Consider the following 27500-nt stretch of genomic DNA (forward strand, 5'->3'; position numbering starts at 1 on the left):
GGGTTCGAATGTCCTGTCCATGTTTATTGTGTCGTCTTCTAAGAGTTATACGTTCTTGTCCATGTTGTATTTTTCTACATACCTTAACATATATTCCGGGCGCCCCGTACCCACCTTATCATTAATGTGAGCACATATTCTTAATAATTGGTACGACTCTCTTTTTGTCTCCCTCTCTCTCTCATTTTTACTTGATCTGTCCCCCTCTCTCTCTCTCTCTCTCTCTCTTCTCTCTACTCATCCTCTTTTTCTCTTCTCTTTACCCTCCTATTTCTTTGTCTCGCTCTGCACTCACAGGTCATTCTTCGACACCCATCCCTTCTCCTCTCTGATCCCTTCTTTCTCTCTCTTCTCTCTCTTTGTTGCGTTTTGTCCCCCGTCTCTCTCTCTCTTCCTTTGCTTATCTTTCTTTTCTTTTCCCTCTTCTCTGTCACGTGACTGTTGGCCGAAATCTGCCTTTCAGCTCCTGACCCTCGTCGTGTTAACATCGTTGTTTTTCGTCCGCCGCTATAAAGGCTTCTTCCTATGCGCCAGAGAAAAAATTTGTTTGCTTGTTATCAGTCGTAAGACACTTGTTGTTTTCACCGTTAATGCTTCTGTATTTCATGTTTCTGTATTCCATTATTGTTTTTTGTTTTTTTTATATCTGTCCCTTTTGCTGTCCTGGTGTTCGTATGCATTCGATCCTTCTTCCAGGAAATCTACGCTTCCAGCTTAGTTTTTCTAATGCTCGTTGCTTAGTTTTTCTTGGAGGGCTGGCCGTGATCTAGTAATCTCAAGATTAATCAGCCGAAATTACTACGATGATCCGGTTCTTGACTGAAGACTGAGGGGTTCGAATGTCCTGTCCATGTTTATTGTGTCGTCTTCTAAGAGTTATACGTTCTTGTCCATGTTGTATTTTTCTACATACCTTAATATATATATATATATATATATATATATATATATAAATATATATATATATATATATATATATATATATATATATATATATGGATATATATATATATATATATATCTGTCAGATATGATGTAATCGTATATTCTATTTCTATTTCCATGTCTAGTTATATTTGCAATATATTATGTATAATGTCATTGCTGTTATGTAATGGTTTAATAAAGTATTGATTGGGTATTATCTGATGGTTGATGATTGATTTAGATATGTTTCTCCATTTTCTCATTTTGTATATATATATATCTATATATACATACATATACACACATCCCAAGTAAACACAAAGAAGAGTGGAATGGTACTCCTGTCCGATCGCTCTTTCACCAGACATAATCCTGGAATGGGAAATAAGTGCGTAATGAAAAAAATCTAATGGTGGGGTTCTAGCATGGCCATGCCCTGTCGCTGCAACGTTTAGCCCTATTAATATTAGTGTTAAGTATTATATCTAGATGTACACTTACACACACGCACAGAAAGAGACACAAACAAACACACACACACGCACACATAGGAATACGTACATATTTACACACATTTATCTATTTCTCTCCATCAGGAACGGAAGTGAGGCGAGTTTTTTTGAATCTTTTCTTTCCAACTGAAAATAAAACGTGCGAGTGCCAATGTAGATCGGTGAATTTCGTAATGTTTGACTGTAATTCACGTTGGTTTTTATATATGACAATATGTAAGAACGAATGTAAATACATACACAGAGACACACGGACAAACACACGCACAAATAAACACAAACACACACACATACGCACACACACAGACACACGTGCTCAATTGTACACGAACAATCACACTATACAGTGTATGTCCACTCACATATATGTGTGTGTTTGTGAGTGTGTATGCGTATAAGTAGATGCGTATATTTGTGATATTTATGGTGTGTATGCTTATGTGTACGTGTATACCTATATATTGATATGTATTTATATATATATATATATATATATATATATATATATATATATATATATATATATAAATATATATGTCTGTGTGGAGGTGAAGTGGCCCAGGGTTTAGGGTCGCGGACTCACGGTTGTAGGATCGTGATTTCGATTCCCAGACTGGGTGTTGTGTGTGTTTAAAGCTCCACGATCACTGCTGTACTCTTTCGCTATAACTTTCTCCCTTTCTTCTGTTGGCCTGCTCGCTTAGCCAACGGGATGGCGTCATTTGAAGGCTAAATTAATGCGAAGCGCATTGTGACCAGCGATGTGTAGCAACAACTGATAGCCTGGTCTGTCACGGTGATCACGGAGATATATATATGTATCATACGCACACAATACACGCACACACACATACACAAATACATACACACGCACCAGCACAGATGCCCACATATACCCTTAATGAACGATACTCATACAGATACGCACACACTTATACACACATGGGCACAGGCACACACGCGCATACGCGTACTTAAGCGCACACGCGCGCACATTACTCAAAAACAACTCCAAAAACCCACACACACGGACACACACATACACACACACACACTACAAACAAAACACACACACGATACATATACATACACGCACACACACACATACATCAAACTAGCAGTACCTACTACTTGACCTGTGGTAGAGACAAAAGGAGCCACGCCAAATTCCTTCTTCCTTGACCTTAACACTACTAACCCTACAACACGCAAAGATTAACAGCCACAACCACACACACACACACACGTGTCATCATTGCACACATACACACAGACACACAGACGCACACGCAGACCTCCGCGCACGCTCTTATCCACACTTACACACACATTCCTCCTCCTCTACCACTCTCCTGTCTTTGAAAGAACTTTTCTTCACCCAGTTCCTTCCGTCATTTAAAATGTGTCCGCGTGTGTACCGTTGGCGATTTTTTTCCCTCTGTCTTCCCTCCTCTGGATCTTTCATTCTCATAAACCTGAAACCCTCCTTCTTTCCTTCCTCGTCCAATAATACTATATTTGTTCCACGTCCTCGCGTTGTTTTTTGTGCTTTCTTGTATGGATTAAATTTGACTATATATATAAATATGTGTATATATATATATGTATATATATATATATGTGTATATATATATATATGTATATATATATATGTGTAGAGATATGTGTGTGTATATATGTGTGTGTGTGTACTAGCAGACATACCCGGCATTGCTGGGGATTAAAATGGCAAAGTTGGTATATAATGTATTCCAGTCATTTTGAAACAGTTGATATGGGAAAATGCAACATTGACAACAAAACAGTTGTAGAGTAAATGCTGGGCTAATTCGACTAAGCAACATGCTATGCGTCCGTTTGGAGTGTTTCATGCCCTCACCTGTCATGCAAAATTGGAGGTGGGGTTTGTGTGATTTTTTGAACGCACCGAAATGCTGTCAGTGGATATATTCTCCTTTGCAGCAGTGTGCGCTGTGTCTAACACGACCCATCATCGGAAATTTTGACACCACACGTCCTACATCACTCATAGAGCAAATTTGGAGGAACTGTGGTTGTTCATTCGCGGTTACCAGGGAACCAATGAGGGGATAGACTTGCCCTTGAACTTTGACGTCGGCGTAAATTCATGTTTATCTATCTTCTTAGATTCACCATACGATGTCATTTGAAATGCAGAATTATATTCTCTGATATTCTTCAGAAAATCGTTTGACTGGATGGAAGCGCCTTCTAGGCGATTCCTAAGGGGATGAGAAGGTATTGTTGGCAATGATTCCTGCCCGAATATGTTGTCATCTATTGCATTGTTTTAAGTTCTCAACGATAATAAATACCCTGAAGTTCTATTTATATGATGCTATTTCTATCTTTTCAAAGAACCGTTTCATCTCCAAGAAATCTCTCGACGATAAACCAGATGACACACCAAGTAAGAACTAATTTTATAGCTAAAGTCTCCTTAACCAATGATTTATAATTTCACCAACTTTGAATTAGTTCCACATTAGTATCCATATGTCCACAATAATATATACTAAGACATTTGCCTGAATTTATTTTAAAATATATTCTACTTTACAAGAATTTCCTAAATAAAATATTACTCTAATATATTATGCCATTTATTGTGTGTATATGAATATATATGCAGTGCTACGTCAATAATTGTGCCAAGAACTCTTCATCTGAGAATCAAATGCCCGAGCTGGCGCTTCACTGCGTTTATATCTACAATTCAGCATTCTGTCCACTCTTGTGCTTCCAATCATTCGTGAATAGAAACCCGAACTAATGATGTTCCACTTTCCTACAAAGTCGGTATTTGTCAATCCTGCCTTGGGGTACTCGGCAGCCAACCCATTCAGTGCATGTTGTTGGTGACCATCAGACGAATCAGGCAGCAGCATGTCGTCTACAAATTACAGTCGACCGATCACGTAGAGATGAATTGGGATACCTCTACCACAGTGGTTGCGCATATTCAACCAGATCACAAAAAAGAATGTGAGAAGGGGCACTAACAATGCACACTTCAATTAAGTGAAACCATCACGTTGTAAAATTTCGACTTTTACATAAATACAATCATTTGAACATCCATATAAGTACATTATGGCAACCAGTTTTTGCCCATTAAACTCACCTTCCTGGTAAACCATCCGGAACATGCCCCAGGGCACATTATTCCGTGGTTTACAGCGTATAAACCTTAGAAATATTTCAATGTTTGCTGGAAGATCTGTCTTTGAACGACTCTCTGGTTGGGTGTACTGCGTCCCGGACAGTAATCTTGGGCACGACATTTTCCCTACTTATCGTTTCCTGACATCTAGTGTAGACTTTTCTATAATTAGAACACAATCTTTGGTCTCTGTTTGAGAAAATTGTGATTGGCACCCCATATTACCATTGCCTTGGTGTTTTTTCCAGAGGTCCCATCCACATAGCATACATGGGTCACTCAGAGAATACAATCTGTATTTACAGTTTCTAAAATATGAAGCCGGACGTGCTTTTCACCAGCAGCTTTACCACTTTTAAGTGAGTTTAGCTCAAATAAGCGTTCAACCGAAGAAGAACCTGCCGTAAAAAATTATACAATCACGAATCCATTTCGATGTCCAAATTCATTCCGGATGGTCACTCTCAATTTGGATGCAAAAGTCTCCACAATTTTGATTCTGATCCCAGCATCCACTGCGGCTTCCAATTGTATTCTGTAGGTTGCACTGGACTTAACAATTTCTAGTGTTCGGCAGACTGGTGGAATTTTCAGGCTTTCAGACATTTAGGTAGTGACGAGTTGAAAACTCCACCCCTTCCTTTTACCCGAACGTTCAGCAATGAGTGAAAGATGACCGAAATCTATCAGAAAACTCTGTCACCAAGTATCTCTATACCAGGCACCCTTATAAATATCCCTGTCTTAAAATAATATCTATTCCGAAGAGTGAAGAGTGTGTATCCTGCACAGAAGCCTGCTAAGACCTCTCCATTAAGTTCACTGACGACGTTCCTTCCAATCAATCCTTCTCACGGTTATCAATGCCAAGGTGTGCACTGAAGTCTCCTGGCAGGACAAATGACTTTACCCCAAATATATCTAAAGCTGAGGTGAATTTGCTTAGGATCGATTTGTATTTCACCACGCTGTTTGCTGCATATACTTCCAGCAGCCACAGTGGTCCTTCATATTCAGCCTTAGTTTCAAGAGGTGAACCCTCACACCTAGTAGGTTTCACTCCATAATACAATCCGAAAGCTGGGGTTTGAGAGTATCCTAATCCCACCTGTGCAGACATTGTTGGCACCACAGTTGCGTAGTGGAGTTTCAAGCCTATATCCAAGAGTACGCTATCGGAGAAAGGAAATTTTGTAGAGGAGACACCGATTATATCTTACAGGCAGATTATATCTAACAATTTTGACGTTTTAATTCTCAATTATTAAAGGTTGTTCCCTTCTTGATCTGCTTTGTTGTCCTGAGACCGTCAATATTATGCTCCCATCAAAAACGGTAAGTCATGGATTTTGTGTTAAAATATGTATGTCTGTATGCATGTATCTATTTAGGTATGTATGTGTGCGTGTGTGTAAATATGTGTGTGTGCGTGTGTGTAAATATGTGTGTGTGTATTATGTATGTGTGCTTGTGTGTAAATATGTGTGTGTGCGTGTGTGTAAATATGTGTGTGTGTATTATGTATGTGTGCGTGTGTGTAAATATGTGTGTGTGCGTGTGTGTAAATATGTGTGTGTGTATTATGTATGTGTGCGTGTGTGTAAATATGTGTGTGTGCGTGTGTGTAAATATGTGTGTGTGTATTATGTATGTGTGCGTGTGTGTAAATATGTGTGTGTGAGTGTGTGTAAATATGTGTGTATGTATTGTGTATGTGTGCGTGTGTGTAAATATGTGTGTGTGTATGGATTGATAGATTTGCGGATAGACAGACAGAGAGACAGATAGATAGATAGGTAGGTAGATAGACAGACAATTAGATAGATAGATAGATAGATAGATAGATAGATAGATAGATAGATAGATAGATAGATAGATAGATGGATTACATAGATGGATAGATAGATAGATAGATAGATAGATAGATAGATAGATAGATAGATAGATAGATAGATAGATAGATAGATAGACAGCAGACCGATAGATAGATAGATAGATAGATAGATAGATAGATAGATAGATAGATAGATAGATAGATAGATAGATAGATAGATAGATTAGATAGATGGATAGATAGAAAGATAGATATATATAGAGATAGATACCTAGAGAGATAGATAGATAGATAGATAGATAGATAGATAGATAGATAGATAGATAGATAGATAGATAGATAGATAGATAGATAGATAGGTAGATTGGTAGATAGGTAGATAGATAGATAGTGAGAGAGAGATAGACAGACAGACAGACACACAGACAGATGGATAGATAGATAGATAGATAGATAGATAGATAGATAGATAGATAGATAGATAGATAGATAGATAGATAGATAGATTGATATAGAAATACCTGTCCAGAAATTTATTGCCGATATATGGTTGCTTAAATTTCGACTTATTTTAGAACATGGTTGAGTTCATAAAATAGAATTTAACTCCACCTCCATTTAGAGCGCAGTTTAAGCTATCTTTTCGTGTAAGAAGGTTTATGTTCCTATAACCGGTGTTAATTTTGTAACACTTGAAAAGGCAAGATAAGAAAGTTCATTTTCGGCACTTGATGCTTTGGGAACCAGACAAAAATTGCTGCAGCTCGCCTGGCATGTGTTACTCCATCCCTCCATATTCACTAGATATTGCACCTTCGGATTTCCACATATTCAGGCCTCTGCAGAATAGACTTAATGGTAAAAATTTCAATTCCTTGAATGACGTAAAAAGATACCTCGATGAATTCTTTGCCATGAAACCACCGCAATTATGAAATGAGGGTATTTTCAAGTTAAAGGAAAGATGAAGAAGCATAGTGCAACAAAATGGTTCATATTTGGTTGTTTAAAAATGCAATGGCAAGTATTTATTGGCCCTTTATTTTCCTTTAAAAATCGGCACGAACTTTCTCGGCAACCCAATATAAATATCTGTATACATACATATATATATATAATTTTTATACACTTCCATTTATACATCTACATATACACACTATATTTAAGGAGTGAATAACCAGTTTATATAGCACCCGTGTACAAAATATCTAATCCTCATCCCTTTCGTATGCAGTCAATTTATAACCTACTATATATGTTCCCAAACATTTTTCTTACAAACTTTTGTGATATTCCATTGAATGCCAAATGATATATTGACCTTCGAGATTCAATCCGGAATATTATTCGCCAGTGCTAGAAATGCCCGACACTTCAGTGATCATGATGGATAACTATACTAAACCAATATCAAGGCAATAGAGCTTTTACATCAATTCAAACTACTTCTAAATATTGCATCCTATTGCCTTGACAGTTTCTCCAAAGGACGCAGTGGAAAAGTTCTACTGCGGATTAGGACGCCGTACATAAAAGGTTGGCCTCGGGCTTTCTTGTACGTCAGCAGAATGCGCAAGTCTACGTTTCTAGTAATCTTCAAACTACCAGCGATTTTAGATAGCAAAATTAGTCTACTCTTGACAATGAACAGGGATATTAGCTGTTTATGTAATGTGTATGCTTTGCCATATACAAGCATGAAATAATGAAATACCAGATTCACAGAAAGGCATGCAGTTGCAGCAAATCTCCAAGACGTAACACGATATAATAGATTTGGTGGAATGGACAATGTCGACGTCACCCACATCTTCATAAAATGCTGTCCGAAAATGTCGTCATATATTGCATTCTTTTCAGTTCTAAACGATAATAAATAATCTCTCTTTTTCCACAGAACCGTGTCATCTCCAAGAAATCTTGTGACGATAAACCTGATGACACCCCAAGTAAGAACTAATGTTATATTGTATTAGACAATAACTTTGAAGAAATGTTCAGGAATGAGATTAAATATTATAAAGTATCCAGCTTCCAGTTCTACAGTGTTTAGCTAAAGTCATTCACCCGTGTCTCCTTATCGATTTATAATTTCACCAAAGTTGAATTGAATCTACATCACTATCCATATTTCTTCAGTAATATATACTAAGACACTAGTCTAAATTTCTTTTAAAATACATTTTTCTTTACAATAATTTCCTTAATAAAATTTTACTCTTTTATACTATGACATTAATTGTGTGTATATGAGTGTGTGTGTGTGTGTATGCAGCGCTTCGTCGATAAGTGTACCAACCATTGTTCGTCTGAGAATCGAATGCCCGACCTAGCGCATCAATGCGTTTATATCTAGAATCTAGCAATCTGTTCAGTCTTGTGCTTCCAATCACTCGTGAATAGATTCCCGAAGTAACGATGTTCCACTTTCCTGCAGAGTGTGTGTTAGTCATCCCTGCCTTGGAGCACTCGGCAGCCAACCCATTCAATGCATGTCGAAAGTGAACATGACATGAGTCAGATAGCAGCATGTCGTCTGCAAATAGCAGTCGACCGATTCCTTACAGACGAAATGAGATACTTCTTCTAAAATGGCTGAGCCTTGCTCAACCAGATCATAAGAAATGTGAGAAGAAGCACTAACAATGCGCTCTTCTATTGAAGTCCAAACTCCATGTTGAAAACATTCGGCTTTTGCACAAATACAAACATTTGGATATCCGTACGAGTATTTTACGGTAAAAAGTATTTGCCCAATAATCTCACCTTCCTGGTAAACCATCCGCAACATGCCCCACGGCACGTGGTCTACAGCGTATTCCCCTTGGAAATATTTCAACGTTTTCTCGACGATCTGCCTTTGAACGAATCTCTGGTCGGGTGTACTGTATCCAGGACAGTAGTCCTGGACGCGACAATTTCCCAACGTAACTTTTCTAGACACGTAGTGTAGACTTTGTCTTAAAAAAATCTGCGATTATTACCCCGGATTGACATTGCCCTCGTGTTTTCCCTGATGCCCCATTCCACCTAGCATACATGGGTCACTCAAGGAATACCATGTTTATTTAAGGGTTTTAAATTATCAAGACGAACGTATTTCTCTCCAGCAGCCTTATCACTTTTCAGTGACTTTAGTTCGACAAAAATAATACAATCACTAATCGATTTCGATGCCCAAGTTTATTCATGTGGGTCTCTCTCAATTTGGATGCAATATTATCCACAACTTTGTTTCTTATTCCATCATCCACAACTACTTTCAACTTTATTCTGTAGGTCGCACTGGACTTACCAATTTACTAGGTTCTCCCAACTGTAGGCATCTTCCGGTTTCAGACATCTTGGTAGTGGTCAGTTGACAACTCTCCCCACTACTTATAGCCCGAACGTCCAGCACAGACTCAAAGAGGACTGAGACGAGAACAACATCTATCGAGAACCTCTGTCACTAAGCATTTCTATTCTAAGTACCCTTATAAACAACCGTCTTAAAACGATATCTATATCATAGAGAGTCCAGAAGACTAGTATGGCCACCACATTAAGGTGTGTGACGCCATTCCACCCAATCAATACTTCTTGCGGTTATCAGCGCCAAAGTGTGCACGGAAGTCTCCTTGTAAGACAAATGACTTTACCCCAAATATATCCGAAGCTGCAGTGACTTTGTTAAGGAATCATTTGTATTTGCCCTCGCTATTGGGTGCATTTACTTCCAGCAGCTACATCACTCCTTCCTTCTGCTTGAGCTTCAGGAGGTATCCCTTAATACCTAGTGGGATTCACTTCATAATCTAGTCCGAAAGCCAGGGATTGTGAGCATCCCACTTCCGCCTGTGCAGACATAGTTGGCACCACACCTGCACGGTGGAGTTTCCAACCTAATTCCAACTGTGCGCCACCGAAGCAATGAAGCTTTCTTGAGGAGACTGATTATATATAACAGGCAACGTTTTGTCTCGTCCGGTTTTGACAGTCAAATTCTCAATTATGAACGGATGATCCCTTCTGGACCGGCTTCGGTGACATGGAACACACATATTTTGTTTTCCCTTCCCATGCATCCCAATTTGAGTTGGGTGGAGACTGAAAAATATTTCCCAAATGGACTCCTTCATCCAAGATCCGGACGCAAATGCTGTTATCCCTCTCCATGAATGACGCGTTATGGCTATTCCTTCGAGCCCTTTGCATATTGTAGCTATGATGGCCTGATTCGCGCCAAGCACCAACCTGATATTTGTAATTGACCAATCCAGTACCAAGAATTGATAATATGGCTACATATCTAAAAAAGACTTTATCATTATTACGGTCACAAATATATATATATACTCACATCCAAGTTCACCTACAAAACAAACATCCGTTCATAAGGGAGACAAATACACATTCTGATATTCTGAGATTAATCTCTCAATTCGTTGACATCAACGTCAACAACAGGCTCAATAGACAAATGACTTATTTTCTTCGTTTAAAATTTATTCTTAGCGAATCATTTACTTCTTTCATTCTGATTTTCATTCATTCACTCATTCTTTTTCTCTTAAATTCTAAATGTCTCTCCTCTCTATCAATTCCTTCCAAGCCAACAACTTCCTTTGTATAGGATTCAAGAATTCTTTCTTTTAAACTAAATTGTTTCATTTTAATTTCACAGAACCCGGTCTCGGATCATTGTATACCCGGTGGGGCAGAACTACTTGTCCTCCTTATTCAAACCTTGTATATGACGGTTAGTATAAACTATACTTCTGTTCTCTCTTTCTCTCTTTATCTTTCTCTTCTTCTCTTTTATTCCTTCATTTTCTCTTTCTGTCGTCTCTCTCCCTCCCCGTCTCTCTCACGCACACGCCCACACACTCAAGCAAATCATTTGATGACATATCATGTTTGAAACGATACCTATAGACCCTATAGAGTCTGCACAAGACTGCTTACTCCTTTGTAGGTATTTGGTCAAATCAGAATTTTAAATGTTGTCTACTACGGACCAAGTGAAAAGGCGGTTGTCTAACTACAGAATATAGATATCTCTACGTTAAGTTATAGATAGGACGAGACGGGAATCCAGTATAGCGATCAAGGACTCCTGGCTGACTTGTATGGAGTGTAGATATCAAATACCGAGGCTGCTGACCGGTGATCAAGTGTAATGGCTACGGATGGTGGTATTGTACGTGAGTGACATGAGCTGAAAAGTGGCCACTTGACTATCTTTAACTAGAGAGCCCAATGATCGTAGGTGTGGGCTAAATTGAAAAGAGTCTATTAGAATAGATGACAGTGACTGTAAATGGTTAATGGAATGAAAGCACAATGTAGAATGAGGACTGGACAAGCCACATACTGTAACTGATGGAAAAAGCTAAGGACTGTATTCATTAAGTAAAATATAGAGAGACTAAATATTAGTGAGAGAACACAACAGAGTACAGAATGCACTTCTATTCTTCTCCGCCTCACCGAAATCGTCTTATCGCTAAAATCTTGCTCTTTTCATGCACCACATCACCTCATTAATTATCCAGTATATCTTTGTAAGGTAATTCCGAAATTTCCAATTCAAAACTGCTGCTACAAACCTCTTCCCCAATCAACCTCACAATCCCTAAAAGTGCTCCGAATCTTCTCTCTATAAACCCTACACGTATCCTTTATCGGTCGCCCACTCCGCCGTCCATTCATCTTTAGAACTACGCCATCACTGAACCTCACAATTTTTCCTCCCACCTCGTTTCTGAGTATTGCATGAAAAAAAGTCTGTGTGATCATAACGTCTATGTAAGCCTGATTCGTCCGAGTCTAAACGAGAGGTTTAGCCACTGACTCTCGTTTGATCGACTAAACAACATTTCCTCGACGGTTACCCACCACTTCTCTGCATCTCGTCGTCTCCCGTATTGTCCTACACAAACCTCCTACAATTTCCACAACCCAAAATATCCCCGTTCACACGTTAACATCGTTTCTATTTTGGATAAACACGAGTGCATGCGTTATAAAATATCTTTCTTTTTCTCCATCTGTTGACATCCACCGAAAGACACCTACCCCATGCAAACATACATAATAATCCACGTCGTAACCACAAATAGGTACCCGTATACACACAACATATATATACATATATATATTTATAGGCGCAGGAGTGGCTGTGTAGTAAGTAGCTTGCTTACCAACCACATGGTTCCGGGTTCAGTCCCACTGCGTGGCATCTTGGGCACGTGTCTTCTGCTATAACCTCGGGCCGACCAATGCCATGTGAGTGGATTTGGTAGACGGAAACTGAAAGAAGCCTGTCGAATACATATATATATATATATTTGTATGTGTGTGTATATGTTTGTGTGTCTGTGTTTGTCCCCCCACCATCGCTTGACAAAAAATGCTGGTGTGTTTATGTCCTCGTCACATAGCGGTTCGGCAAATAGAGGTCGATAGAATAAGTACTGGGCTTACAAATAATAAGTCCCGGGGTCGATATGCTCGACTGAAGGCGGTGCTCCAGCATAGCCGCTGTCAAATGACGGAAACAAGTAAAAGAAAAAAAAGAGTATATGTATATATATATATATATATATATGTATACATGTGATGAGAAAGCAAATGCACAGCTACGATCTGAAGCATTCAGCATCACACAGTTTACACTCACATAAACACTAACATATATACACCACAATTCGTTGACACGTGAGTAAACATGACTTCTTTCAAGTGAAAAATTGTAATGAATGTTTCCGTTATTTCATATATAATTTTGCTTAACATCTTTTTAACTTGATTTATTCTTACCAATTCTAGGTGTCGTTGGTGGACAACATTATTCCCATAATGGTGGCGGAAGTAATCTATTATGTCTACCCAACGATCCCATTTGGGCCAATTATACTACAAAAGTTGAAGCAGGTGGTCACATTTATGGCAGTGAATATCAACTACAGGATTACCCAACTCATAAACTCTTTTCTTTTGCTAACGCTGAATCAATTCATGATCACAACGTTCCGTGCGCTGTCTGTTTGACACGACAACCTGCTGTTGTTATGATGTTACCAGCCAGGACACAGTGTTACGATGGTTGGACAGCTGAGTATTCGGGATATTTGATGACCGCACATAATATTGACAAGGGCAGACAAGAATTTGTGTGTGTGGACTATGCACCAGAAGCTGATCCAGCAGGTTACAGAAACGAAGATGGAGCTGTTTTATATTTCGTTCAGGCTGCTTGTGGTTCATTGCCATGTCCACCGTATGTCAATGGTCGAGAATTAACCTGCGTTGTGTGCAGTAAATATTGAATAGAAATTAAATTCGGTTCCATATGAAAATATGTCTGTGAATTAAAAGAAATAATATAAAATTTTAATTGTTTTACCTAATATTTTCTTTAAAGTATGTCTATCGTTACAATAAACTGTTGTACTAGTTTACAGAAGATATTCAAACAATACAAAAGAGGCGACGTAGAATGCCAGAAATATCCTCAAACACAAGAAAAATATAAATCTGTCGAATTATTCTAGAAAACATTTTGTAAGATTTCAGTTTATCAAACTTATCGTTGAAATAAAATGTTATTTTGTTTAACAGTATTTTGTCTTCTGTCTCATGATTCAACAAACCCCAAATAAAGTACCACCATAGAATTATATGAGCTTTTCATGCACAGCCTTAGAAAATCTAATACTCGACGCTACTATCTCAGACATCTTGGTTTTCAAATTACAAATCGGATTCTGACAAGGAGCCATGAACCGCTACATTACTTAGCACGGAACTTAACTGATTCTTTCAACAACAACCAGATACTTCCACACAATCCATTCTATTTGCCGTTATTAATCAGGAAAGCTTCCAGTTCCTTTCATACCCAATATCTTATAAAACCTATTTATCGTCTACTTTAGAAATATCACAAAATGTTCAATTTAAGCTTTCTGAGAATGTGGAATTTACACGATCAATCCTTCAAAAGACAGTATAAATGAGTATTGGTCCTGCCAACCTAAATCTATATCATAAAATTCCCACCTCTCTTCAAAATAAGATACAAAACGAAACTCGATGCACACAACATACACATCATATACTAAACGCTGATATACAAGAATAAGAAAGGAAATCAACCAGAAAAATTGCCTCATTTCAGCGACAGAGATCATCAAATACGACGATTTCTTTCACTCATCTACGTAAACATACCAGACTCGAAGAAAGGACTCCTAGACTTTGTTAGGGCTTCCTTCTAGGAGAGGGTAACTCAGGTAACTGGGATAACTCCGACATAAAACCTGCGGCTCAGTGGTTACCGATGATGTTGACTTGTTCTTCTTTTCGGATTATGGCTGCTGTTGATTAGTGACTGGGATTGACTCAGTGCACAGCCTTTCCTTGCTTTAAAAAAATCTTCATGCACAGGCATTGCACGATAACAACATTGATTAAGCACCGAGCAATGGTCATGCTCGATAATGAGGGGGCAGCCACCAAGTATGAATGTATGTATGTATGTATGTATATATGGATGTGAGTATGTATGTATATATGTATGTATGTATGTGTATATATGTCTATCGATATATACATGCTTACATTCATACCTACATGCGTGCATACATGTGTGCATACATACATGTAAGTATACATATATGCATGCATGTATGTACGTATGTATGAAAGTATGTATGTATGTATGTATGTATGTGTGTGTGTATGTATGTATGTTTGTATGTATGTATGTGTGTATGTATGTACATATGTGTGTGTGTATGTATGTGTATATGTATGTATGGGGGTATGTATGTATGTATGTATATATGTAAGCATGTGTGTATGTATGTGTTTACGTAAGTATGTGTGTATGTAAGAGTCTATGTATGTATATATGTATGTATGGGAGTATGTATGTGTGTATGTATATATGTAAGTATGTGTGTATGTATGTATGTGTGTATGTATGTATGTATGTTTGTATGTATGTGTGTATGTATGTGTGTATGTATGTATATATGTGTATGTATGTATATATGTATGGGGGTATGTATGTATGTATGTATGTATGTATGTATGTATGTATGTACGTGTGAATGTATGTAGGTATCAATGTATGTGTGTATGTATCTATATATGTATGTATGGGTGTATGTATGTATGTATATATGTATGTATGTATCTGAGTGTATATGAATGCATGTATGTATGTATGTATAGGGGAATGTATGTATATATATATGTAAGTATGTGTGTATGTATGTGTGTGTGTATGTATGTATGTATGTTTGTATGTATGTATGTGTGTATGTATGTATGTATGTATATATGTGTGTGTGTATGTATTTATGGGTGTATATATGTATGTATGTGTGTATGTAAGTATGTGTGTATATATGTGTGTATGTATGAGTGTACGTATGTATATATGAATGTATGGGGGTATGTATGTATGTATGTATATACGTATGTACGTACGTGAGTGTGTATGTATGCATGTATGTATGTATTGGGGTATGTATGTATGTAGGTATATATGTAAGTATCTGTGTATGTATGTATGTATGTGTGTATGTATGTGTGCATGTATATATGTATGTATGTTTGTAAGTATACCTATATGTATGTATGCATGTATGTATGTGTGCATGTATGTATATATATGGGTGGGTGGGAATTGGTAGGTTTTGATTTTGATATTCCCATAAAACTTTTCTAATCCGATTAACGCTTGTTGTGAAGAATCCAATCCGAACATTAGACTTCATTAGATTAAGTCTTGCGATTACTGTGTGGGTTGAGCGAAATACTTCCCACGCTGAATATTAAAACAGTGTGTGAGTGTGTGTGTGTGTGTGTGTGTGAGTGTGTGTGTGTGTGTGTGTGTGTGAGTGTGTGTGTGTGTGTGTCAGTGTATGTGTGTGTGTGGGAGTGTGTGCGTGTGTGTGTGTGTGAGTGTGTGTGTGTGTGTGTGTGAGTGTGTGTGTGTGTGTGTGTGTGAGTGTGTGTGAGTGTGTGTGTGTGTGTGTCAGTGTATGTGTGTGTGTGGGAGTGTGTGCGTGTGTGTGTGTGTGAGTGTGTGTGTGTGTGAGTGTGTGTGTGTGTGAGTGTGTGTGTGTGTGTGTGTGAGTGTGTGTGTGTGTGAGTGTGTGTGTGTGAGTGTGTGTGTGTGTGAGTGTGTTTGTCAGTGTGTGTGTTGATGAGAGGGGGCTGTCAGTGTGTGTGTGTGTGTGTTAGTGTGTGTGTATGCCAATGTATGTGTGTTTGTCAGTGTGTGCGTCAGTGTGTGTGTCAGTGTGTGTGTTGGTGTGTGTGTATGTCTGTGTGTGTGTGAGTGTGTGTGTGTCAGTGTGTGTGTGTCAGTGTGTGTGTGTGTGTTTTGTGTGTGTCTGTGTATTTGTTGATTGAACGAAATACTTCCCACACTGAATATTAAAACAGTTTCCCAAGAATAACAAATAGAATTAAATAACAACATTAGTAAATAAATATATCTTAATATATCCAGAAACGGGAATCATTTCACTTTACACGTGTCTCTCATTCATCAAAATATTTTGCTAATTATTGTGTGACAATATCAAACCATCTCTTTCCAATAATTAAACCTGTCAGACAAGTTCACACCCGCTTTTACAGTTCCACCAATCGCATTGGTTCATAAATTTACGATAAGATCTCTGCCAGAGCTGGGTTGTTGTGCGCTCAATAAATACGTGGAATTCAGTTACAGGTCTTCAGCTTAAACCTCGCATCTCGATCTTTTGTTGAAGCCACACGAAGTATCACTTACGACCGACAACTGTCACCAGAATGGATTTCGCACAACTGTCCAGGAATATTTCGCAGCGTTATTCCATTTCTTCTCTCATAGCTTTTGGGGTTCTTCTCGTTCTGACGATCGTGATTCTTCATCAAGATTCAAGAATAGGAAAAATGGAAGAGAAATCGAAAACGGTAAGTCATGGATTTTGTGTTAATATATGTATGTCTTTATGTATTTATATATGCATGTATGTATGTATGCATTTACGTATGTATGTATTAATATGTGGATGTATGTACGTACCGATGGATGGATGGATGGCCGGATGTATGCATGAATCACGTACATATGTTCCTATGGAGCACACACACACATAAGATCACACACGTAATCACACACGAACACACAGGCGCACACACCTAAACATACATATATATACATATACATATATTTGTATATATAATATACATATATATGTATATCTAAATATACATATATAAGAATATATTAGTGCGTGAACATATATAGATATATATATACAAACAAATATATGCGTGTGTGTATCTATCACTGTATCTCTCTGTCTATCTCTCTCTCTCTCTATTTATCTATATATATATATATGTATGTGTGTGTGTGTGTGTGTGTGTGTGTGTGTGTGTTTGTTTGTATATAAATATATTCTGTTAACCGTTTCATTCATTTGACTGCGGCTATGCTAGAGCACTGCGTTTAGTAGGACAAATCGACTTCAGGAATTATTCTTTGTAAGCCTATTGCTCATTCTATCGGTATCTCTAGCCGAACCGCTATGTAACGGGGACGTAAACACACCGACATCAGTTTAGAATCGATAGTGGTGCGACAATAACAGACACATACATAAAACATAGATACATACAAACTATGTGTGCTATACACACACACACATACATACATCTATATATATATATATATACATATCATATATACATACACACATATATAGTTACGTATGTATGTACATACATATCTATCTATCAATCTATTTATCTACATATCTATCTATATATCTCTCTATCTATCTATCTATCTATCTATCTATCTATCTATCTATCTATCTATCTATCTATCTATCTATCTATCTATCTATCTATCTATCTGTCTCTCTCTCTCTCTCTTTATATATATACATATATATATATATATATATATATATATATATATATATATATATATATATATATATATATATATATATATATACATATATATATATATATACATATATACACATCCCAAGTTAACACAAAGAAGGGTGGAATTGTACTCCTGTCCGATCGCTCTTTCACCAGACATAATCCTGGAGAGGGAAATAAGTGCGTAATGAAATAAATCTAATGGTGGTGTTCTAGCATGGCCATGCCCTGTCGCTGCAACGTTTAGCCCTATTAATATTAGTGTTAAGTATTATATCTAGATGTACACTTACACACACGCACAGAAACAGACACATACAAACACACACACACGCACACATAGGAATACGTACATATTTACACACATTTATCTATTTCTCTCCATCAGGAACGGAAGTGAGGCGAGTTTTTTTGAATCTTTTCTTTCCAACTGAAAATAAAACGTGCGAGTGCCAATGTAGATCGGTGAATTTCGTAATGTTTGACTGTAATTCACGTTGGTTTTTATATATGACAATATGTAAGAACGAATGTAAATACATACACACAGACACACGGACAAACACACGCACAAATAAACACAAACACACACACATACGCACGCATACAGACACACGTGCTCAATTGTACACGAACAATCACACTATACAGTGTATGTCCACTCACATATATGTGTGCGTTTGTGTGTGTGTATGCGTATAAGTAGATACGTATATTTGTGATATTTATGGTGTGTATGCTTAAGTATACGTGCATGCGTATATATCGATATGTATTTATATTTTTACATGTTTATGTGTGATGTGTGTGCTTGCGTGTGGAGGCGCAGTGGTCCAGTGGTTAGGGCAACGGAGTCACGGTTGTAGGATCGCGGTTTCGGTTCCCAGACCGGGCGTTGTGAGTGTTTATTGAGCGAAAACACCTAAAGCTCCACGACGCTCCGGCGGGGTTGTGGTGAGCTCTGCTGTACTCTTTCGCTACAACTTTTTTCCCTTTCTTCTGTTGGCCTGCTCGCTTAACCCGCGGGGTGGCGTTATTTGAAGCCTAAAAGAATGCGAAGCGCATTGTGACCAGCGATGTGTAGTTACAACTGATAGCCTGGTCGGTCACGGTGATCACGGAGATATATATATATGTATCATATGCACACAAAACACGCACACACACATACCCACGTACATACACACACACCAGCACAGATGCCCACATGTACCTCCAACACACAATACACATACGCACACAATTATACACACATGGGCACAGACACACACGCACATACACGCACTTAAGCGCACAGAACTCCAAAAACCGACACACACACACACGCATGCACAAATTCACATCCACACAAATACATATACATACACACAATATATGCCTACACGCCCACACACACATACACATACGTATACACATATAGACACAGCACACACACACACACGCACGCAAAATCATGCGCACACATATGCACGCACACACGCACACGAATGCACACACCCAAAACTCACAACACTGCGGATACACGTATATACACCTATACACGCTTACATAAACACATACAAACGCACACGTACACGCACATAAGACACACGCTCGCACATACATACACACACACACACACACACACACACAAATGAACCCACACATACATCCCATACACACGGCACACAATTATACATACAAGCACACACGCACACATGCACTAAGTAAAGGAGAGTTATTCGCCACACACCCAAACTCTACGCATACACACACGAAGACACACATACATACACACACACACTACAAACAAAACACACACACGATACATATACATACACGCACACACACACTAACGGTACCTACTACTTGACCTGTGGTAGAGACAAAAGGAGCCACGCCAAATTCCTTCTTCCTTGACCTTAACACTACTAACCCTACAACACGCAACCACACACAGACACACGTGTAATCATTGCACACATACACACAGACACACACACGCACACGCAGACCTCCGCATACGCTCTTATCCACACTTACACACACATTCCTCCTCCTCTACCACTCTCCTGTCTTTGAAAGAACTTTTATTCACCCATTTCTTTCCGGTCATTCAAAATGTGACGCGTATGTAACGATTTTTTTCCTCTGTCTTCCCTCCTCTGGATCTTTCCTTCTCGTATGTTTCCGACGAAGAGCTTCGGTCGAAACGTTAAACCCTCCTTCTTTCCTTTTTCCTGAGCGTCCAATAATACTATCTTTGTTCCACGTCCTCGCGTTATGTGGTTCTTTGTGCTTTCTTGTTTGGATTAAATTTAACTATATACATACATATGTGTGTGTGTAGATATATATATATATATATATATATATATATATATATATGTGTGTGTAGAAATATGTGTGTGTGTATGTGTGTGTGTGTCTGTGTGTGTTTGTAATTGCAGACATACCAGACATTGCAGGGAATTAAAATGGCAAAGTTGGTATATAATATATTCGAGTCATTTTGAAACAGGTGATATGGGAAAGTGCAACATTGACAACAAAACATTTGTAGAGTAAATGCTGGGCTAATTCGACTAAGCAACATGCTATGCGTCCGTTTGGAGTGTTTCAGGCCCTAACCTGTCATGCAAAATTGGAGGTGGTGTTTGTGTGATTTTTGAACGCACCGAAAATCTGTCAGTGGATATACTCTCCTTTGCAGCAGTGTGCGCTGTGTCTAACACGACCCATCATCGGAAATTCTGAGACTTCACGTCGGGTTTGTTGTCCTACATCACTCATAGAGCAAATTTGGAGGAACTGTAGTTGTTCATTCGCGGGTACCAGAGAACCAATGAGGGGATACACTTGCCCTTGAACTTTGACGTCGGCGTAAATTCATGTTTATCTATCTTCTTAGATTCACCAAACGATGTCATTTGAAATGCAGAGTTGTATTGTCTGATATTGTTCAGAAAATCCTTTGACTGGATGGAAGCGCCTTCTAGAAGATTCCTAATGGGTTGAGATGGTAGTGTTGTCAATGATACCAGTCCGAATATGTTGACATCTATTGCATTGTTTTAAGTTCTAAACGATAATAAATACCCTGAAGTTCTATTTATATGAGGCAATTTCTATTTTTTCACAGAACCGTTTCATATCCAAGAAATCTCTCGACGATAAGCCTGATGACACGCCAAGTAAGAACTAGTATTATGGCTAAAGTCTTTTACCCGTGTCTCCTTAACTAATGGTTTATAATTTCACCAACTTTGAATTAGTTCCACATTATTATCCATATGTCCACAATAATATATACTAAGACACTTGCCTGTATTTATTTTAAAATATATTCTACATTACAATAAATTCCTAAATAAAATGTTACACTAATATACTATGCCATTTATTGAGTGTATATGAGTATATATGCAGTGATACGTCGATAATTGTACCAAGATCTCTTCATCTGAGAATCAAATGCCTGAGTTGGCACTTCACTTCGTTTATATCTTCAATTCAGCATTCTGTCCACTCTTGTGCTTCCAATCATTCGTGAATAGAGACCCGTATTTGTCAACCCTGCCTTGGGGTACTCGTCAACCAACACATTCGGTGCACGTTGTTGGTGGCCATCAGACGAATCAGGTAGCAGCATGTCGTCTATAAATAACAGTCGATCGATCACGTAGAGATGAATTGGGATACCTCTACTACAATGGCTGCGCATATTCAACCAGATCACAAAAAACAATGTGAGAAGGGGCACTAACATGGCACATTTCAACTAAGGGAAACCTTCATGTTGAAAACTTTCGACTTTTGCATAAATACAAACATTTGAACATCCATATATGTACTTTATGGCAACCAGTATTTGCCCATTAAACTCACCTTCCAGGTAAACCATCCGCAACATGCCCCAGTGCACTCGAGATCCGGATGCGATGTCTTTTAACGAAATCGACAAATGATGCGGTATGGTTGTTATTTTCATATTGTAGTTATGATGGCCTTAGTTGCGCCGATTTCCAAACTGATATTTGTAATTGACCGATGAATATTCGCACCTGCCAAATAGTTTTTCATTATTCTATTGAGTTTTATCATTATTCTATTGAGAAGTATATATACTCATACACAAGTTTACGTATCATACATACATCCGTTCATAGCGGAGACCGATACACATTCTGATATTCTGAGATTATTCTCTCAAATCTTTGACATCAACGTCACCAACAGGCTCAACAGACAAATGTCTTTTTTCTTTCTTTACAATTTATTCTTATTATTTACATCTTTCGTTCGGACTTTCATTCATTCACTCGTTCTTTCTTAAATTCTATATTTCTCTCTTCTCCATCAATTCCTTCCCATCCAACAATCTACTTTGTAAATGATTCCCAAATTCTTTCTTTTAACCTACATTATTTCATTTTAATATCACAGAACCCGGTCTCGGATCATTGTATACCCGATGGGGCAGAACAACTTGTCCTTTTTATTCAAAACTTGTATATGACGGTTAGTATACTTTATATTTCTCACCTCTCATTCTCTTTTTGTTTTACTCTTGTTCTCTTTTATACCTCTCATTCTCTCTTTTTATTGCCTTTCTTTCTCTCCCACACTCCCTCTCACGCACACGCACACACACTCACCCTCTGCTGGGTTGTCTGACATAAACATTCTCAAATCCTTTTATGATGTGTCACGTTTCAAACGTCTATACCTGTAGACTATACACACACTACACAAGACTGCTTACTCCTTTGTAGGTATTTGGTCAAATCAGAATATTATATGTTGTCTACTACGGACCAAGTTAAAAGGATGCTAACTGGTGATCAATTGTACAGGCTGCGGATAGTGGTATTGTACGTGAGTGACTAGAGCTGAATAGTGGCCACGTGACTATCATTAACTAGAGTGCCCAATGATCGTAGGTGTGGGCTAAATTGAAAAGAGTCTATTAGAATTGATGACTGACTGTAAATGGTTAATGGAGTGAACGCACAATGTACAATGAGGACTGGACAAGCCACATACTTTAAGTGATGGGAAAAGCTAAGGACTTTATTCATTAAGTAAAATATAGAGAGACTATATATTAGTGAGGGAACACAACAGAGTACAGAATGCACTTCTATTCTTCTCCGCCTCACCGAAATCGTCCTATCGCTGAAACCTTGCTCTTTTCATGCACCACATCACCTCATTAATTATCCAGTATATCTTTGTAAGGTAATTCCGAAACTTCCAATTCAAAACTGCTGCTACAAACCGCTTCCCCAATCAACCTCACGTTCCTTAAAAATGCTCTGAATCTGCTCTCTATAAACCCTACACGTATCCTTTATCGGTCGCCCACTCCGCCGTCCATTCATCTTAAGCACTACGCCGTCACTGAACCTCACAATTTTTCCTCCCACCTCGTTTCTGTGTATTGCATGAAATAAAGTCTGTGTGATCATAACGTCTATGTAAGCCTGATTCGTCCGAGTCTAAACGAGAGGTTTAGCCACTGACTCTCGTATGATCGACTAAACAACATTTCATCGACGGTTACCCACCACTTCTCTGCATCTCGTCGTCTCACGTATTGTCCTACTCAAACCTCCTACAATTTCCACCACCCAAAATATCCCCGTTCACACATGAACATCTTTTCCATTTCGGATAAACACGAGTGCATGCGTTATAAAATATCTTTCTATTTCTCCATCTATTGACATCCACCGTATGACATACATGTATGACATGACATACATATATATGTTTGCATGACATACCCCATGCAAACATAAATAATAATCCACGTCGTAACAACAAATACTTACCCGTATACACACAGCATATATATATATACATATATAAATGGAGTTGCATGAAACAAACGTACCGCATTACTTCTGGATATACTTGTTGCTTACTTCGATATAAATATACATATATATTTATATATATATACATAGTATGACAAGGTAAATGCACACCCAAGATTCAGCAACACACAGCTTACACTAAAATAAACACTAATATATATACACCACAATTCGTTCACACGTAACTAAACATGACTTCTTTTAGGTGTCAAATTGTAAAGAATGTTTCCGTTATTTCAATTTTGCTTAATATCTTTTTTATTTGATTTATTCTTACCAATTCTAGGTGTGGCTGGTGGACAACATTCTACACAAACTGGTGGCGGAAGTAATCTCTTGTGTTTACCCAACGACCCCATTTGGGCCAATTATACCACAGAAGTTGAAAAAGGTGGTAACATTTATGGCAGTGAATATGAACTATATTTATACCCAACGAATAAACTCTTTTCTTTTGCTAACGCTGAATCAATTCATGAGCACAACGTTCCGTGTGCTGTCTGTTTGACACGACAACCCGCTGTTGTTATGATGTTACCAGCCAGGACAAAGTGTTACCGTGGTTGGACAATTGAGTATTCAGGATATTTGATGTCCGGTCATTACGGGCATAAGGGTAGACATGAATATGTGTGTGCGGACTATGCACCAGAAGCTGATCCATCAGGTTACAGAGACGAAGATGGAGTTCGATTATATTTCGTTCAGGCTGCTTGTGGTTCATTGCCATGTCCACCGTATGTCAATGGTCGAGAATTAACCTGCGTTGTGTGCAGTAAATACTGAATAGAAATTTACATTCGTTTCTATATGAAAATTTATGTCGGTGAATCATAAAATATAATATAATAAAGCAACATATACGTTTCTTGTAATTGTGTTTCGCAATATTTTATCCAAGTAATATATGTCGTTAAATAAATTGCTGCTACAAGTTTTCAGAAAATATTCAAAACGAAACAACAGAGACGTCATAGAATGTGACAAATAGCTTAACAGAACGATGTAATCCTCAAGGAATGATTCTAGAATACATTGTATGAGGTTCAGTTTATCAAATTTAAAAGTTGAAGTAAAATGGTGGTTCGTTTAAATGTGTGTTGTATTCCATCTTAAAATGAAAACAATCCCCAAATGAAACACCTCCGTAGAAATATATCACCCTTTCATGATCAATCTTAAAAACACGATAAAAGCTTGTAACTAACATCACTAAATCATGATGGGTTAATAAAAAAAAAATACTCCCATACGTATCATTAAAACTACAATCGATGCGATGAAAGCTCTGCAATCCAATCGCGGATATTACCTAATAAAGGATATTTGATATCCACTGAAGAAATACCACAAAATGTTGACTACCTAACTACTTGTCAGGTTACTAACACATTGAAGTGTTCACGAAACACTTTCGACACGGGTACAAGTACACGTCCCACGATTAACTATTTTCAACCTACATTCACGTATTGCCACATTTCTTCAAAAATCACACACACACAGCCTCGCGTCACATTACACACGCAGACTATCATCGTTCCCTGAACACTGATGTGCCAAAATAAAACATGAAACCACCAAGAAATATGAGTACACATCAGGAACAGCATCAACCGAATCTACAGCAACACCACAAAACATCAAGTTCAACAAATTATCTCCGTCTGTAACATAAAAGTATCAAACTCGCAGAAGTGGATCTTGCTTCGAGATACATGCATACAATAACTGTAACACACATAAACGACTTAGTAAGGAAAGGAACACCACTTATAAAATATACATTAGGTGGAATCAGTGCAACATGCTGAGTGTTTCACACTCTACCCAGCATGATTGCTCCTTGTATGTGGGAGTTTGTAGAATGGCTGCCAGATAAACGAAGGTATCCGTGGAAAGAGGGATCTGTGGGTGGCAGCATGTTTTTTTGTCCGATTCATTGCGTGCCATAAGAATGCTCGATTGTGAAAAAGCTAGAGAAAAAGAATAATAATTAAGTAATATGAACGCACGAAATGCAAATTGACAAATGAATATATGGAAACATTCAACATGGCGTTTCCAGTGAACAGTATTAGCGCTCAGTATTAGGCATAAGAAATTTTTAGGTTCGTTAAAATGTGCTAATGGCATATTTCAAACTCTAAAGGCAAATTCTGTGCAAAAAGCTGCTAAAACAGCATATCAGTCCTGTGATGCTCCCTATCGGGTTCCAGTTCAGTCGTTATCAAAAGAAAATACCGAAGAGGGGAATATCTGGCCAAACTTAAAGCCATAGCTTTAACTTAAACATAGTCAACAACAACGAGTAAGTGACGCCATTAGAGCGCCAGGCTGGAGTCTGTCGTGAGTTACCTCCCTTCGGTATTTCTCTTTGATAAATACTTCGCTAGAGGAGATGACTTCAACCTTGTGCCCCAACAGTAACTGCGGTCGCTCGTACGAGCCTGCATTTTCCCCGCATATTTGTGTGTATGTTTGTGTGTGTGTGTGTGTATGTGTCCGTGTGTGTGTGTGTGTGTGTGTGTGTGTGTGTGTCAGTGTGTGTGTCAGCGTGTGTGTGTGTGTGTATGTGTCACTGTGTGTGTGTGGGTTTCAGTGTGTGTGAGCGTGTGCCAGTGTGTTTGTGTGTATGACAGTGTGTGTGTCAGTGTGTGTGTGTCAATGTGTATGTGTGTCACTGTGTGTGTGTTAATGTGTGTGTCTGTGTCAGCGTGTGTGTGTGTGTGTGTCAGTGTGTATGTGCGTGTCAGTTTTGTGTGTGTGTTTGTCAGTGTGTGTGCGTTTTTGTGTGTGTCAGTGTGTGTGTGTGTCAGTGTGTGTATGTATGTCAGTTTGTACGTGTGTATGTGTGTCAGTGTGTGTGTCTGTCTGTCAGTCTGTGTGTGTGTGTTTGTGTCAGGATGTGTATGTTTGTGTGTGTGTTTCTGAGTATTCGTCTGTTGAACGAAATACTTCCCACACTGAATATTAAAACGGTTACCCAATAATCTTTATATATAAAAGTGAAGTTGTGTGTCTGTCTCCTACGATTTAGATTCCTAACTACTCCCACATTTTGGGGTACAGTTTGACCAAAACCGGGTATATTATAGTCGTCATTCATATCGAGCCCTTCTGGGTATTAGCGCGCGTCTACGATGAGTCTACGATTTTAAAAATATTTTACCATCATTTTTTTTTCATTTTAATGCATTTTATTGCTATTATATAAGGGAAGTAACTCTCTA

General features: G+C 38.2%; 1 protein-coding gene across 2 annotated transcripts in view; it reads left to right on the forward strand.

Annotated features, from left to right (window-relative positions):
- The window catches only part of LOC118766835 (short-chain collagen C4-like), a 91073-nt gene that overhangs the window by 1019 nt on the left and 62554 nt on the right, over nucleotides 1-27500 (forward strand). Inside the window, exons 1-2 of one of the 2 annotated variants that reach the window (XM_036510677.1) lie at nucleotides 17378-17419; nucleotides 21528-21579. In XM_036510677.1, coding sequence (XP_036366570.1) covers nucleotides 17399-17419; nucleotides 21528-21579 — 73 coding nt within the window. In that variant the 5' untranslated portion in view covers nucleotides 17378-17398. Of the gene's footprint in view, nucleotides 1-17377; nucleotides 17420-21527; nucleotides 21580-27500 lie in introns of those variants that run through there. The other variant, XM_036510678.1, reaches the window with a different exon arrangement.

The sequence above is a fragment of the Octopus sinensis genome, linkage group LG18 (genome assembly GCF_006345805.1).
Source record: "Octopus sinensis linkage group LG18, ASM634580v1, whole genome shotgun sequence".
NCBI classification, from domain to species: Eukaryota; Metazoa; Mollusca; class Cephalopoda; order Octopoda; family Octopodidae; genus Octopus; species Octopus sinensis.